This window comes from Panthera pardus, unplaced genomic scaffold (genome assembly GCF_024362965.1).
Source record: "Panthera pardus isolate Hobbes unplaced genomic scaffold, ASM2436296v1 HiC_scaffold_12, whole genome shotgun sequence".
NCBI lineage: Eukaryota > Metazoa > Chordata > Mammalia > Carnivora > Felidae > Panthera > Panthera pardus.
The window spans coordinates 69,839,936-69,855,631 of NW_026526677.1; the positions used below are offsets into that span (position 1 = coordinate 69,839,936).

Genomic DNA, 15,696 nt, shown 5'->3' on the forward strand with positions numbered 1-15,696 from the left:
AATTTATCTTCCAAGCCCAATTGCCTCATCTTTAAAATGGGACTAATAGAAACCTACCTTAAAGAGCTATTGTTAGGGTTAAAAGTCAACAGTATTTTAAAAATATCTTTTGTAGTACCTGGCACTGTTAATCCATAGCAGCTTGTTACCTGTTTTATTTCTCTACTTTCTTCTTTCTCCATGTTCTCTGGTCCTTTTGATTGTCTTGACTTACCTTTACTGACTTTCTATCTAAAGCTCTTCTGTGGTTTATTTTGGCTTCCTTTTCATACTTAGCTCTTTTCTTGTTTGTTTTGAATTACATTTTTAATGACTTTTTTTTCAAAAATTTTTAATATTTATTTTTGAGAGAGAGAAAGAGAGAGAGAGCGCATGAGCAGGGGGAGGGGGAGGGGCAGAGAGAGAGAGAGGGAGACACAGAATCTGAAGCAGGTTCCAGGCTCTGAGCTGTCAGCAATGGGCCCTATGCAGGGCTCAAACCCATGAACCTGTGAGATCATGACCTGAGCCGAAGTTGGATGCTTAACCAACTGAGCCACCCAGGCGCCCCGGTGCATTTTTGATGACTTTTAATGACCAGTGAATTGACCATACAATAGAGAAATGGTTATGGGGGGGTGGAAAAAGCAGTTGATTATCTTGTTAACTTTTTAAATATAAGTCAGTGTCCAAACCTTACTTCCAATATACTGCATTTATTTACTTGATCATAATTGAGGTGTGAATAAAATATTGTGGGTATGTAATGATAATGTCTAATTGGTTTTGATAGCCCAGTTCTGAGAATATACTTTCAATGAGTATTGTTCAGTGAATAAATTCATGTCTTGGCTTTTACTTGACCATTAAGTTTTAAAGCAATTTTTTATAAGCACTGTTTCTATGTATAAACCTTTATCTGTGGTCTTTTAAATAGTGAATTGTTTAATGCTATTTGTTTTTTAAAAATCTGCTAGCAGAAATTAGAATTTTGTTGTTATAAGGAATTAACTTATAAGTTGTATTAGTTCCTGTGTACTGAAATTTTTCGCAGTTGTATACTTTAAATTGTTTTTTTTTTATGGAAAACAAGTACAGTTTTCTCATTTACCATAAAAGGACAGGATATCACATAGGCTATACTTCCCAGCTGCTATCTAACCTAACTCTTTTACAACTGGAAAATTTCAAGGTTATTGTGTTGCCAGACTCTGTTTGCTAACCTTGAAGGTATAAATCAAGAATAGTGAGCAGTGGAAGGAAGAGACTGGCCCCAAGTTTTTGTCATACATCGTGTAATTTCCTACACTCCTCTCAGAGCAAATACTTTAATTTGCTTATTATACACATATATTCTGAGATTTTTCTCATGATGTATTAGTGACTGTTTGCTTTGAAATAACTTTGTTCTAAGCATAAGAGACTTAAAAACTGAGAACAAACTGAGGGTTGATGGGGGGGTGGGAGGGAGGGGAGGGTGGGTGATGGGTATTGAGGAGGGCACCTTTTGGGATGAGCACTGGGTGTTGTATGGAAACCAATTTGACAATAAATTTCATATATTAAGAAAAAAAGAAATAACTTTGTTCTGTGGTGAAAAAAATTGATACATGGAATCATAGAATTTTAGAGTTCTGAAGAATTCTAGAGATTAATATAACTTCTTTTAAAGATGAAAAAGTTAAGGTTTAAAAAGTGGAAGTGATTTGGGGTGCCTGGGTGGCTGAGTCCATTTGAATGTTGGATGCTTGATTTTGACTCAGGTCCTGCATGATCCTATAGTCATGGGATCAAGACCTGCTTGAGATTCTCTCTCTCCCTCTGCCCCTTTCCTCTGCTCACACACGTATGCTCTGTCTAAAGTAAAAAAAGATAGAAATAAAAAAAAAATGGAAGTGATTTGATCAAGTTTATAGTCTTACTCTGGAGACCCAAGACTTCTTTCTTACCTCAAGTCTGGCATTTGTGGCTCTAAAATTCCTCTTAAGGTATTTTGTACTGTCCCTGTATTTGTTTTCTCACAGAGGGAAATTTTTAAAAAATCAGTAGGTAAAACTGCCAGTCTAAAACAAAGGGACAGATTATAAAGATGGACTATATATTAAATGAGATTTTAGTTACCTAAGATTTTTTAAAATTATAAAGCAATACATAGCTATTTAACATGAGAATAGTGCTGTTTAAGATTATGCATTATCTAAAGTCAGTCAGTATTATGATAATGATAAATTGTGTGTTTAAAGTCAAAATCTTTACATTGCAAATTATGATGCACTCATTCATCCAGTAAGAGTGGTTTCTCCAAGAGACCATGTGATGATTTGTGTTTGTGAAAAAAATGAAAAGATGCTTAGAGTCTAAAGTTCAGCCTTTTAAATAGTGTATGAATAGGAGAACTGTTTATTTTTTTGAAAGATGGATTCTATAAATAGAAACAAACATCATTATTAAAAGGTTACATGTAAAGAAATGTATCCATGTATGGAATTAGACGAAGTAAAGGCTCTGTCCTTTGGTACTTTGTATTTCAAGTAAGTTCTGGTGCAGACATTAAGAAAGATATATAGATGGCCAAAAAAGCATTGCCTAAATATGTTGAATAATTTCAATAATAACATAATCAGGTGTTTTGGTGAGTATCTCTTGTAGGATGAAGTGTAAATATTCTGTCCTAGTGTATTGTATTGGAGTGATTTCTTAATATGCCTACATTCCCCCTAGACTGACATCAGAAGGGCAATAGGTATCAAGTGTTATGTAATTTTGTTTCCCCAGTGTACTGGCAACGTAGCAAATATGAGGGTGAGAACCTGTGGTTCTTTCTTCTTTTTCACTCTGTTTGACTTGCTAAGTCACAAAGTGTTAGCAACACATAGACACCAGATCAATTTTTGTGAATGGGTGGGTTGGATACATGGCTAAAATATTAATAAAGTCCACATGGGCAAGGGGAAGCTTGTTGCTTCTTTTCCCGAAACAGAAATGAGATTTCATTATTTATTTGCATAATGGAAGAAGAAGTCTCAATGGATTGGTGGGGGGGGGAAATGGGCTTAATGAGTAATGAAGGCTAAGCAGCAAAGGGGCATCATTGTCTTTGGATACACTCAAGAAGAAGTGATCAGGGACAAAGAACATTTAATTGAGTATGTTAAAGAAAAGCAGTAGAGCTCTGTGGTAGGAAATATTTAAATGCACCATCTGTTCAGGTCTCTAGTATGCTCTAAAATGACTTCAGGATATGTGTTTTAACCATTTTTGAGGCTTAAATGTTAAAAACAGCTCTCTTTTCCAGGACGTATTCACATTGGGCCATATTCACATTTTTAATATTTCTGGTTGTTTTTAGGATTTTAAAGTATTCATATATTGTGATACTGTTTATTTGTTAGAGCTTTGAGAAGGGATAGTTTTCATAAAATTCTGCATGACATAGTGAGGAGAGGAATAGCACATTTTTTTTGGAAGTTTTATAAGCTCTATAGCAGGAAGCCCTGTATTGTAAAACAATCACTTCTTAAAAAGGCATTCCAGAAAAAACAGTATTTTTCAGCTGAATGAACTTTAGTTTCACATCATTTGTTATACTTTGTGTATACTCTTGGCTTAAAATGTTTTTTTGGTTTAGTACATTATGAGATTTCCTTCATATGATTACTTTTATTTAACCACTCCCATTCTTGGTGCAAATAGATAATAATGAAATTCATTCTATGTTTTTATATAAATATATGCAGTTTCAAAAAATAAGAATAGTTTCTAACAGATCAACAATCCACAAATAGGCAAAGGATATGAAAAAGAAACCGATCGACCAGAAACCAAAATGGTTTATAAATCTGGGAGGCTTAGTTTTACTGATAGAAAAAGCAACTATAATATGAGATACCACCTCTTTCATCCATCAGATTGGCAAGGATAAACAAGTTTGATAAAACAGTTTTTCTGGGTATAGGGAAATGGCTGGTGTAAGGAGGTAGATACACTCAATACTGTTGATGGGAGTGCATCAAAATAAAAAATGCTGATAGGCCTTAATGTAGTGAATTCAGGTCTAAGAATTTACCTCAAGAGATGTAAGTGCGCTTTTTTTTTTTTTTAAGTTTTTTTTTTTTTTTAATGTTTATTTACTTTTGAGACAGAGAGAGACAGAGCATGAACGGGGGAGGGGCAGAGAGAGGGAGACACAGAATCGGAAACAGGCTCCAGGCTCTGAGCCGGCAGCCCAAGAGCCCGACGCGGGGCTTGAACTCACGGACCGCGAGATCATGACCTGAGCTGAAGTCGGACGCTTAACCGACTGAGCCACCCAGGCGCCCCCCCTTTTTTTATTTATTTATTTATTTTTTTATGTGCGCTTTTTTATAAAATGTACTTTGGTATTCAGTATTTACTGGCTCCTTTCACTCCAAATGTCTATTCATAGACTGTTTTAAGAAATGTCAGCATTTCCATATGGGTGTGTGTAAAATTTAAAAGAAAAGAATAAAACATACTTTATTAGATATGTGTCTCTGTACAGAGGTATGTACAGACAGGATATGAGAGATCTGGAATAGGAGGGAACTTTCGTTTCCTTGTATTTTTGTTGTTTAGTTTGCAGTTTTGTTTTTATTGTGTATATGCATTACTGTGTAAAAAGCAATTTGAATAGTGTTTTTGACATGTAATTTAAATGCTATAAAATTTGCCATTTTGAAGTGTTAATTACATGAGTTTTAGTATGTAGAGTTCTGCATCTATCTCTACAATCTAATCTTAGAAACTTTTCATCACCCACCCAGAAGAAACTTTGTACCATGAGCAAACAGTTGCTGTCACCCCTCATTTCCCTAGCTCTAGACATCCATTAACTCTACTTTCTGTAAATAGATTTGTCTTTTCTGGAATTCATATAAATGGTATTATACAACATGTGGTCACTAGCTTCTTTCAGTTAAATAATGTTTTGAGGTTCATCCATGTTGTAGCATGCCCTACATTACTTTTTGAGTTAAAAAAATGTTACAAAATTAAAGTGAAAAAAGCAATTGCAAAATTCCTTATCCTTCGTAAGTGTATTGTGCAATGGTTGTGAAATGGAAGAGAATTACAGAGAAATTATTTCTTGTTAGTAGTTATTTACTGAGCATGTTTGATATACTAGTAACTCTTTCAGGCTTTATGTATGTTATTTCATTTACTCCATACATATATGCAAGAGATGGTATTGTATTGTTTCTACAAATGAGTAAAGTAAGTGGTAGGACTATAAATTTTGTGTTGATTTAGACATAAAAGTGTAAAGTATAAAAATAGATGTATGCAGATGTCTACTTTACAACCGAAGAGAGAATATTTTAAGTGCTATATAACATTACCACAATTCACAGTGAAAATACCATTCACTGGCCAGGCATTAGTCTAATAGAATTTTTTGCAGTAATGGAGATATTCTGTGGCTGTCCTGTCTGTTATAGAATCCACAACCACATGTGGCTGTGGATTCTATGAAACATGATTAGTGTGAATGGGGAACTGAATTTTAATATTATTTAATTGTAAATAATTTAAATTTAAAGAACCACACTCTGCTTCTGTTCTTGATGTAATAAATAACAGTTATGGGTTGATCCAGGTAGCACTTACTCTTACAGCTGCAACAACCAAATTGCAACACATGAAACAAACACATGAAACAATGATCTCAAGGTCCTGGACATTAGACACTGAAGGGCAGAGGGCCCTCAGACCTGGGAAACAATGAGTACCCTAGCTTAATGCTTGCGAGAGTTTCTAGGCTTGGATCAAAGAAGAGGCATTCAGACAAAGTCAAGGACTTCCTGAGTTGAAGAAACAGAGTAGAGAGCGAGAGGAAACAATGGTGGATAGAGTTCACAGAACAGAAGACCAGAGAGAAAAGTGCTCAACTGCTTACCAGTTAGGGCCTGTACCTGAGGGAAATGCCCTAGGCCAAGGAAAGAACAACTTGAAAGGATTCCAGGTCCTTACTTGATTGCTTGGCATTCAGATAGCAGCAGGAATAGTGTCTGTTTCTGGAAAAAGATGGGAAAATCTTGAGATTCTTGTGGCATTGGGTAAAGTACACATACAGGTCTTATCTCAGTAATGGAGAGTAATTGGCTCTAAATTGAGCACTACTCCACTCCCTCCTAAAATATCTTAAGAGCAAATCCTTAAATGATCAAACTGTTTCCAAATAGCTGTGTCCCAGAACAAACAAGACGATTTATGAGAATACAAAAATATCCAGTACTCACCAAGGTAAAATTCAGAATGTCTGATATCCAGTCAGAATTACTGGGCATGCAATAAGAAGAAACGAAATTTAACCTGTAATGAGAAGATAAATCTGTCAATTAATACCAAACCCAAATGGCAAAGCTGTTGGAGTTAGCAGGCAAGGACATTAAAAAGAGTTGTTATATCTGAATTCCATAGTTGCAGAAAGTTAGAGACATGGAAAATAGGGGAAAAAATATAAATCAAACTTATAGAGATAATTACAATGCATCAGATGGAAAATTTACTGAATGGCGTCGACATTCATTGCAGGAGAAAATATTAGTAAATTGAAGACATAACAGTAGAAACAACCCAAAATGAAACACAGAGTAAAGAGAATTTTTTTACAAAGTAAAGAGAACATTACTTGTAGGACAACTTCGGGAGACCTACTGTATGTTAATTAGAGCTCCTAAAGGTCAAAAGGAGGGAAGAAAAAACAGTTGATGTAATTATGGCTAAAACATTTTCAAATTTGGTGAAAATTATAAACCCACAGGTTCAAGAAATTTAATGAAGCCCTAGTACAAGAAACATGAAGAAGACTACTCCAAGGCACATGGTAATCAAATTGGAAGAAGATATTAGAGTGACATTTGTTGAGCCCGCTACTGAAATGAAACCGTCTATCAACCTAGAAGTCTACACCCTGCAAAAATATCTTTCAAAACAAAGGAATTATTTTTAGATCTACATTTCTGAAGAAAAGGGTTAAAATATAGCCATTTTATAACATAGGTTAAAGTATGATAGATGGCAAGAGTAGCACAAAGGTCAGGAGAAGAGAAATGGAAGAATACTATTGTAAAGTTCTGCATTATATATTAAGTGGTATAATATCCCTTGAATGGAGACTGCATCAGTTTAAAGATCTACAGTGTAAACCCTAAAACAAACACTAAAATAAGCCAACAAAAGAGAAAAATTGGAGTCCTTTAAATAATCCAGAAAAGGTAGAAAGGAGGAAAAAGGAAACAAATGAGAAACAATAGAAAAATAAATACCAAGATGATAGATTTAATTCTCGACTTACCAGTAGTCATGTTAAACACTCTGTGCCAATGAAGAGATGGAGAATTTTCAGATAGAATAGAGGGAACAAGAAACAACAAGATGTCTATGCACAATGAACTTTTAATATAAAGACTCCATCAGTTAAAAGTAAAAATATGGATAATAGTATTAAAAGAAATCTGGAGTTACTGTCAGATAAAATAGATTTCAGAGCAAAGGAATATTATCAGAGATAAAGAAGGTAATTTCATCATGATAAAGTAGACATAATGCTAAACATTTATGTTCCTAAAAACAGCTTCAGAATACACTGAGGAAAAAGTGATAGAATTGCAAGGAGAGATTGTGGAGACAACTTCACAATTACAGCAGGACATTTTGATAACTTCTCTCAATGATTGAACAAGTAGACAAATCATTAAGGATACAGAAGATTTTTTAAAAATATAATTTATTTTCAAATTGGCTTCTATACAACACCCAGTGCTCATCCCAAGTGCCCTCCTCAATGCCCATCACCCACTTTTCCCTCTCCCTCACCCCCCATCAACCCTCTGTTTGTTCTCTGTATTTAAGGGTCTCTTATGGTTTGCCTCCCTCCCTCTCTATTTGTAACTTTTTTCCCCCTCCCTTCCCCCATGGTCTTCTGTTAAGTTTCTCAAGATCCACATATAAGTGAAAACATACGGTATTTGTCTTTCTCTGACTGACTTATTTTACTTAGCATAATACCCTCCAGTTCCATCCACATTGCTGCAGATGGCATGATTTCATTCTTTCTCATTGCCAAGTAGTATTCCATTGTTTATATAAACCACATCTTCCTTATCCATTCATCAGTTGATGGACATTTAGGCTCTTCCCATAATTTGGCTATTGTTGAAAGTGCTGCTATAAACATTGGGGTACAAGTGCCCCTATGCATCAGCACTCCTGTATCCCTTGGGTAAATTCCTAGCAGTGCTATTGCTGGGTCATAGGGTCATAGGGTCAAATGGTCATATTTTTAATTTTTTGAGGAACCTCCACACTGTTTTCCAGAGCAGCTGCACTGGTTTGCATTCCCACCAACAGTGCAAGAGGGTTCCCGTTTCTCCACATCTTCACCAGCATCTATAATCTCCTCATTTGTTCATTTTAGCCACTCTGACCGGTGTGAGGTGGTATCTGAGTGTGTCTTTGATTTGTATTTCCCTGATTAAGAGTGACGTTGAGCATCATTTCATGTGTCTGTTGGCCATCTGGTTGTCTTTGGAAAAGTGTCCATTTCTTCTGCCCATTTCTTCACTGGATTATTTGTTTTTCAGGTGCGGAGTTTGGTTAGTTCTTTATAAATTTTGGATACTAGCCCTTTATCCAATAAGGATACAGAAGATTTAAACTACACTATCAACCAGCTTGACCTAATTGATACTCTCTTCCCAGCAAAAGTAGAATGCACATTCTTTTCAAATGCACATGGTTGGAGGGGCACCTGGCTGGCTCTGTCTGAGGAACATGTGACTCTTGATTTCAGCATTGGGAGTTCAAGCCCCATGTTGGGTATAGAGATCACTAAAGAAGAAAATAAACTTTAAAAAAATAAATAAAATACACATGGGTACTTACCATATATATGGAACATATTCTGATGTGTTCTGGAACACAAAATAAGTCCTGATAAATTTGGAAATAATCAAGTCATATAAAGTACTTTCTGACCATAATAGAATCAAGTAAGTCATTAACAACAGAAAAGTCACTGAAAATCCCCAAATATTTGGGAACTAACATACTTCTAATTAAGTCATGGATTACAGCAGTAAGCAAAAGCAGAATTAGAAAGTATTCTGAATTGGGGTGCCTGGGTGGCTCAGTCGGTTGAGCTCTTGATTTCATCTCAGGTTATGATCTTACAGTTTGTGAGATTGAGTCCTGCATCAGGCTCTGTACTGACAGCATGGAGCCTGTTTGGGATTCTCTCTTTCCCTCTCTCCCCACCCCTTGCAAATAAATAAGTTAATAGATAAATACATTAAAAGAAGTATTCTAAATAAACAAAAATGAATAACAAACTTATCAAAATTATCAGAATACATGTACAACAGGTATTTTGGCATTATATACTGATATTAAAAAAGAAAAGAATTTAGATCAATGGCCTAAATTTCTGTCTTTAAGAAAATAGGAAAACAAAAGCAAATGAAATCTAAAGCAAACAGAAAAAGGAACTAATAAAGATCAAATTGAAGTCAATGAAATAGAAAACAGAAAAACATCAGAGAAGATTAATTAAACCAAAAGTTTGTTCTTTGATAAAATCAATGCAGTTACTATAGACTGATCAAGAAAATAAGATACAAACTACAAATACTGGGAATGAAAGAGGTGACATTACTATAGATTCTACAGATATGAAGATGATAATAAGGGAATGAGGTTAAGAACTTTTTGGATGTGATGGATGTGTTTGTTATCTTGATTATGATGATGATTTTATAGGTATATATACCTATGTCAAGACTTACAAAATTGTGTACTTTAAATATGTTAATTTTACTTCAGTAAAGGTATTAAAAATTTAACTAGCCACATGTGAACAGCAGCTACAGATTTGGACAATGGAGCAGTCATTATCTGTAAGCTTCTTCAGGGTCTAAATTGTATTTAAATATTCTCTGTATAGAGCAGCTCTAGAGTGACTCATTTGACCAATATTTGTTTAACGAAGGAAATGCAAAATACAGCTATTGGGGTAAGCATGGATGTATCACTTAACTTCTCAAGACATTAGTTTCCTGATATGAAAAAAAAAAACCATAGAGGTTTATCTAAGTTCCTTTTGCCTTCAAATTCTGAATTTTGAAAAACAGAAAATATTCTTCCTTATTTAACTGCAGATTGTCATTTATTTGGAAAAGCATTTTTTTGAAGACACCATGTTTAATAAATTAGCACAATTAATTTAAAAAACTTTGAAAACACTACATCACTAAAAATTAAATCTTTTCTTTAGCACCTTTAATTAACACAGTACTGAATACCTTTCATAATAAAAATCAGAATCTTTCCAGTGGTTCTGTTGATACAGTCCCCTTGCTTACTCCTCATCTCCTCACTCTCTCTACTAAGTCTTGGCTTCCTTGACCACTTTGTATAAAACCACGACCCCTATTCTCCTGCACTTTATTTCCTTATCCTGCTTTGTTTTTCTCCTAAACTGCTATCACTATTTAACATAGTATTTTCTTTTAATATCTTCTTTCACCTGACTAAAAGATAACTTTCATTAGGGTAAGGACTTCGCCCATTTTGTGTACTGTTGTAGGTTCTAGAACAGTTTCTGGAACATAGTAGGCATTCAGTAAATATCTGTTAAATGAATTGATCTATTGTACATTAATATCTTTTAGGTTCCCCCCCCCCTTGTATAGATTTTTATCTCTTGAATCTCTACTGTATAAAAAAGTGAACTCCAATTCTCACTTTATAGACAAGAGATCTATGTCTTAGGGGAAATTATATAAGGCATTGAAAGTGACATACAACTAGACTCAAACCCAGATCTGCTGTATTCCAGAGCTTGAGATCTTTAACATTGTTCTTTTTCCCATTTTCAGGTGTATTATTTGCAAAGATAAATGTTAGTTTAACATGAGTATCAATAGGTTTAGAACATTAGGATAGAGCATAGCAACATTTTAAGAGAAAGTGACTAAGGAAATTTTCCTTAGAGAAAGGTGGAGGGTGTGAAAAAGATTTGTGGGACACTTCTAGAGAGGTTTGTGAGTAGGTTTGCAAGGGGGAAAAATGACTAGCTCAGGGAAAGAATGAAACCTTGAACATCTGGGAACTAAGGCTTTGCCCAAAGGGTATAGAATGATAGGGAACTAAAAATTGAGTTTCATGATCTGGGTCATTGGCTGGCCAGTACACAAACTCACTTGAACTTTAATTTTTAATTGGTTTTGGTTAATCAGTAATTGAAAGTTATTCCATACACTTTATGTTATGTTTACAAAAATAGTGATATAAACCTTACGTATCATTGATAGGGTATTTTTTAAGGCAACGGAAAAGAGAAAGAGGAAAGGAAGGAGAGAGGACAGAAGATTTTGTGTGTGTTTATTAGAAAGAGATTTTATATATTTTATATAGAGAAGGAGATTTTATGTGTTTTCTATATAATAATAGAAATATTTGTTTTGTAGTAAATGATACCTATTTTCTTTTGGGTCTCAGGTTTATAGATTTCTAAGCCAATCAGATTATGTTTATAATGCTTATCTTAAGCCAAGGTGGCAAACCTGTCAAGCTTAACTGTAATAGCAAAACTACTGTGCTTTTCTTAGTTGACTAGAAATTGTGTTGGAAGTACCAAAACACTATTTTGTCCTATATTCATTTTTGTTGTACTTTGTGGTAAGCCTTTTACAGTTAAAGATTGCTCATTTGTCATTTATCTGTGATGTGAGGCCATTGACAATCATGTTTTAGTTTATACTGTTAACACAAGAACACATTTTTACAACTTGTTTTTCAGTGATTTAAAACACCTTATGGAGATCCACTTTGTTGGCATAACTAAGCTTTTGGTCAGGAGTTGGATTCTGGATTCTTTCCACATACACCTTATTATGTTGTGTTTGAGAGGAGCTTTTTAAATTTAGATTTATTGTGTTCGGATGCCTGCTTTTAGAGGAATTTTGTTTTACAGCTAGTCTGTATCCCACAAAGGATGATTATAATTTTAGGAGTTTTTCTTATTGATTATAATTGGCTGACCACTGAAGCATTTTTTACATTTGAATACAAATCTGGTCATCTTGGTATAATAGTTAATAAGCTTTATGATTTATTTGCTGACTTCATTATATAAATGAACAAATGTCTTTGTTCTTAAGTTACTTATGCTTCTTCAGGGATTCTTACAGATAATTAAAAAAATTCATCGTTCCTCTTGAACCATGTTACCTTTCTACCCAGTCTATGTACACATAATACATGTTGTAATATATATATACATATTGTATAATGTGTATAATTTCATTTGTGTGTGTGTGTGTGTGAACAGACTCATTATTGCCTTAACATGGTTTATTTGAAAGACAGGGAATGTGGTACATGCATGACTAGTTGTGCACATCTTTAAATTGTTTCAAGCACAAGATTTAATAGGGAGAATTTTGCCTTCATAACATACAAATGATGCAATGGCATGGATAGAGCTAGAGAGCATTATGGTAAGCGAAATAAGTCAGTCAGAGAAAGACAAATACCATATAATTTTACTCACATGTGGAATTTAAGAAACAAAACAAAAGAAAAACAACCAAAACAAATGAGTAAAGGAAAACAAGAGAGAGAGGGAGACAAATCAAGAAACAGACTCTTAACTAGAGAGAACAAACTGATGGTTACCAGAGGGGAGGTCGGTGGGGGGATGGGTTAAATAGGTGATGGGGATTAAGGAGGGCACTTGTAAGGAGCGATGGGTGTTGTACGGAAGTGTTGAATTGATTGCTATATTGTACACCTGAAACTAATATAACACTGTATGCTAACTATACTGGAATTAAAATTTGAAAAGAAAGACACACAAATGATGTCAGTGCTCTTTTGCAAGTAATGTATTTTCTCCTTGTTGTAGGTCCTTTTGTTCTGCATCACAGCTGCCATGTACATGTTCTTTTTCAGGTATGTACTGTTATACCTATTTATTTTAATGGAAAAAAATAGTGGTCCTTTGTGGTTTTTTGAATCAGCCATATAACTAAAGTTGTTCCCTAAATAATTGTTTCTCACAAGTGGCATGAGTTGTATTTTTTTTTCTTTCCTCTAGAATAGAGATAAATCACTGCTTCTTAGTGAATAGAGGGAGGGAAAGAAGATTTGTTTTTGTTTTTTTTTTCACTTTCTACTTATAGGTTCATCTTGGGAAGCTGAATATGTAAATTAATAGTCTCAAATTCTGACAAGTGAATTTTTGTTTTTTCTGGACCTGATTTTAGATATTCTTCACTCTCCTTGTAAAACAGTCAGCATTTTAGATTTAGATGAGAGAAAAGTGATGGTAGAGCTTAATCTAAATTTTCTGTGGGGATAAACTAGCATATTCGTCATAGTCTTTAAAGTATTGAGTTAGTCCATAATGTCGGAGTTATATTTCTCATTCACACTGAAACTGTGAGGCCTGTGGAGGAGTGTTAGGATGGCTCAGGATTTCAAGGCCAATAAAAAGGATACCATCGCTGTATAACCATAGCAGTGCAGGGATGGGATTTTTCACTGGGAAGAGTCCACTCCTTCATAACCTTTCTGTCAGTGATACCAGTAATTTCCATTTATCTCACTCTTATTACACTAATTTGAAGACACTTTTTCATGATTTTTCTGGATATAGGAAGAATTCAATCACAGCAGGAAGGACCAAACTTTTAAAATTAAAATTTGTATTTGATTAACAAAGGCAGTTACATGTTTTAATAAGATATATTTTGTAGGTACCTTTAAATAAGACAATTTAACCATACCAGAATTTTAAAACAATTTTCTTCCAGAACACCCTAATAAATATTTGATAAGCACAATGATATGATTTTAACTTATTATCACTTTATCAGCTATTTTACATGCATTATAAAGTGATACTGCTGCTGTTACTCTTGTAAAGGGACAGCCAGGCCCATAGAAGGGAAAAAAAAGGGATCAAATTTCAGGCTAGGGTGGCTTGATTTGCAAAGGATTGGTAATGAGTGCATAGTATTTTTTGTTGGTTATTAGTGACTGAAAAATCATTGCAGCTCTCTAGAGGTCTTTGTGAAATTGTTTGAACTGTTAGGGGTGAGGTAGAGGTGTTCAGGACAAAGACTGTATCATTGCATCAATTTTCCAAAACTTCATATTGTATTCAGATTATTAGTAGGACAATATTGCAAAAAGTTCACATGGTTGATCTTTATGTTCATCTAGTCTGAAGATAAAGCATACTTAGTGGGGAAAATATAAAAAAGCTGAAAACGTAGAAACCTTTCTTTTGTTGACATCCATAGGAGGAAAGTACAATATCAAGTAAATTTTCCTTTTGTGATAATTCCTAAAAGAACATAGTTAAATGGAACAATCCTTCCCAATATGACATCTAAGGATAGCATATTTGATCATCATTTATCATTTCTTAGTCATTAGTTTTGAGGTTTAAAAACAAGTCATATGTTGAATATAGTGATAATACCCAAACTTTAGCATGGTCCTAGGAAATTGTGCTTGAAAATTGCTGCCATCAACGTAGTATTTTTGGTGTAGAAAGAAAATCAGCCCTATAAATATGTATTTTGGTGTAGAGCTATGAAACCTTTTCCTGTTTCAGTCACAAAGTCTAGGTTAAAAACAACAATTTAAAATACTTTCCAGAAGGCTCAATACAAGGTTTTAGTGCCAAGATAAACATTTTCCGTTTTCTGAGGAAAGGGGTTGTTTTCTCCTAAAAGAAGCACTATCACCAAATTCCTAGTGTTCTTGGCAGAAGTTAGTTTGAATAACTCAACAAAAGAGGTTTGGCAAATGGCAAAAAAAAAAAAACCATTTATAAAGTACTACACTCAAACAAAACACTGCTACATGTTTGGCTGAATTCCGGCATGTGTTTGCAATGAACAAACAATATTGTACATAGGAGTTAGTGAGTCTAATTGCATTAGAATATTCTATTCTTAAAATTCAGGTGTATGGTACGGATATTTGAGGTCACAATTTTCCATTTATTAACAATTTTAATTTTGTGTAAAATTAGATAAATATCAAATGATATTGTTCCTTGACCCCCATTCATAGTAACTTCCTTTGGAAAAGAGAGGATAAGGGAAACATTTTGTTAGAAAGTAATCAACTTGTCTTTTTATCCTAGCCTCTAAATGGGAAAAAGGGAAATAGAAATAGATTTTTTCTCAACAGAGAGAAAAATGTGCCAGTTTTATTTATTTAGAGAAGGAACTTGAGGAATAGTTCTGTAAGTATTTTCTAAAAATGACATGTAGGATGTGATGGTTATTGTATGAATTTACTTAAAAAACAAACCAGTGTTCTTAGTTTTGAAATTATGGCTATTTAAATGTGTAGTGAAAGTATCTTACTTTTGAATAGCTCTTTTGTTTTTTTTTTAGGAGGTAGTTTTGGTTTTTTTTTTTACACGCATTTTCTCATACATGGCGATCTTGATTTTCAGTCTGTGTACCAGAAATCAATTCTGTTAGGAACTGGGGTACAATATTTTGAAGATGTTTTGAAAGAAGTCTCTCTGTACAACCCTAGTGGGCATTCTTCATAATGATTCTGCCTCCTTTGTTCAGTCGTCTTATTATTTTGCATGTTTGTCATAACTTTGCCTCAGAAAAATGCCTATCACTATGAAGCAGAAGTCCTGGTTGAAAACTTGGTAGA

The 15,696-nt window shown here is 34.2% G+C and overlaps 1 protein-coding gene across 5 annotated transcripts in view; it reads left to right on the forward strand.

Moving 5' to 3' along the window:
- The window catches only part of TMEM135 (transmembrane protein 135), a 320,877-nt gene that overhangs the window by 160,029 nt on the left and 145,152 nt on the right, over positions 1-15,696 (forward strand). For all 5 annotated transcript variants that reach the window (XM_053900175.1, XM_019450042.2, XM_053900176.1 and 2 more), the window contains one exon: positions 12,908-12,954. In XM_053900175.1, coding sequence (XP_053756150.1) covers positions 12,908-12,954 — 47 coding nt within the window. The remainder of the gene's footprint in view (positions 1-12,907; positions 12,955-15,696) is intronic.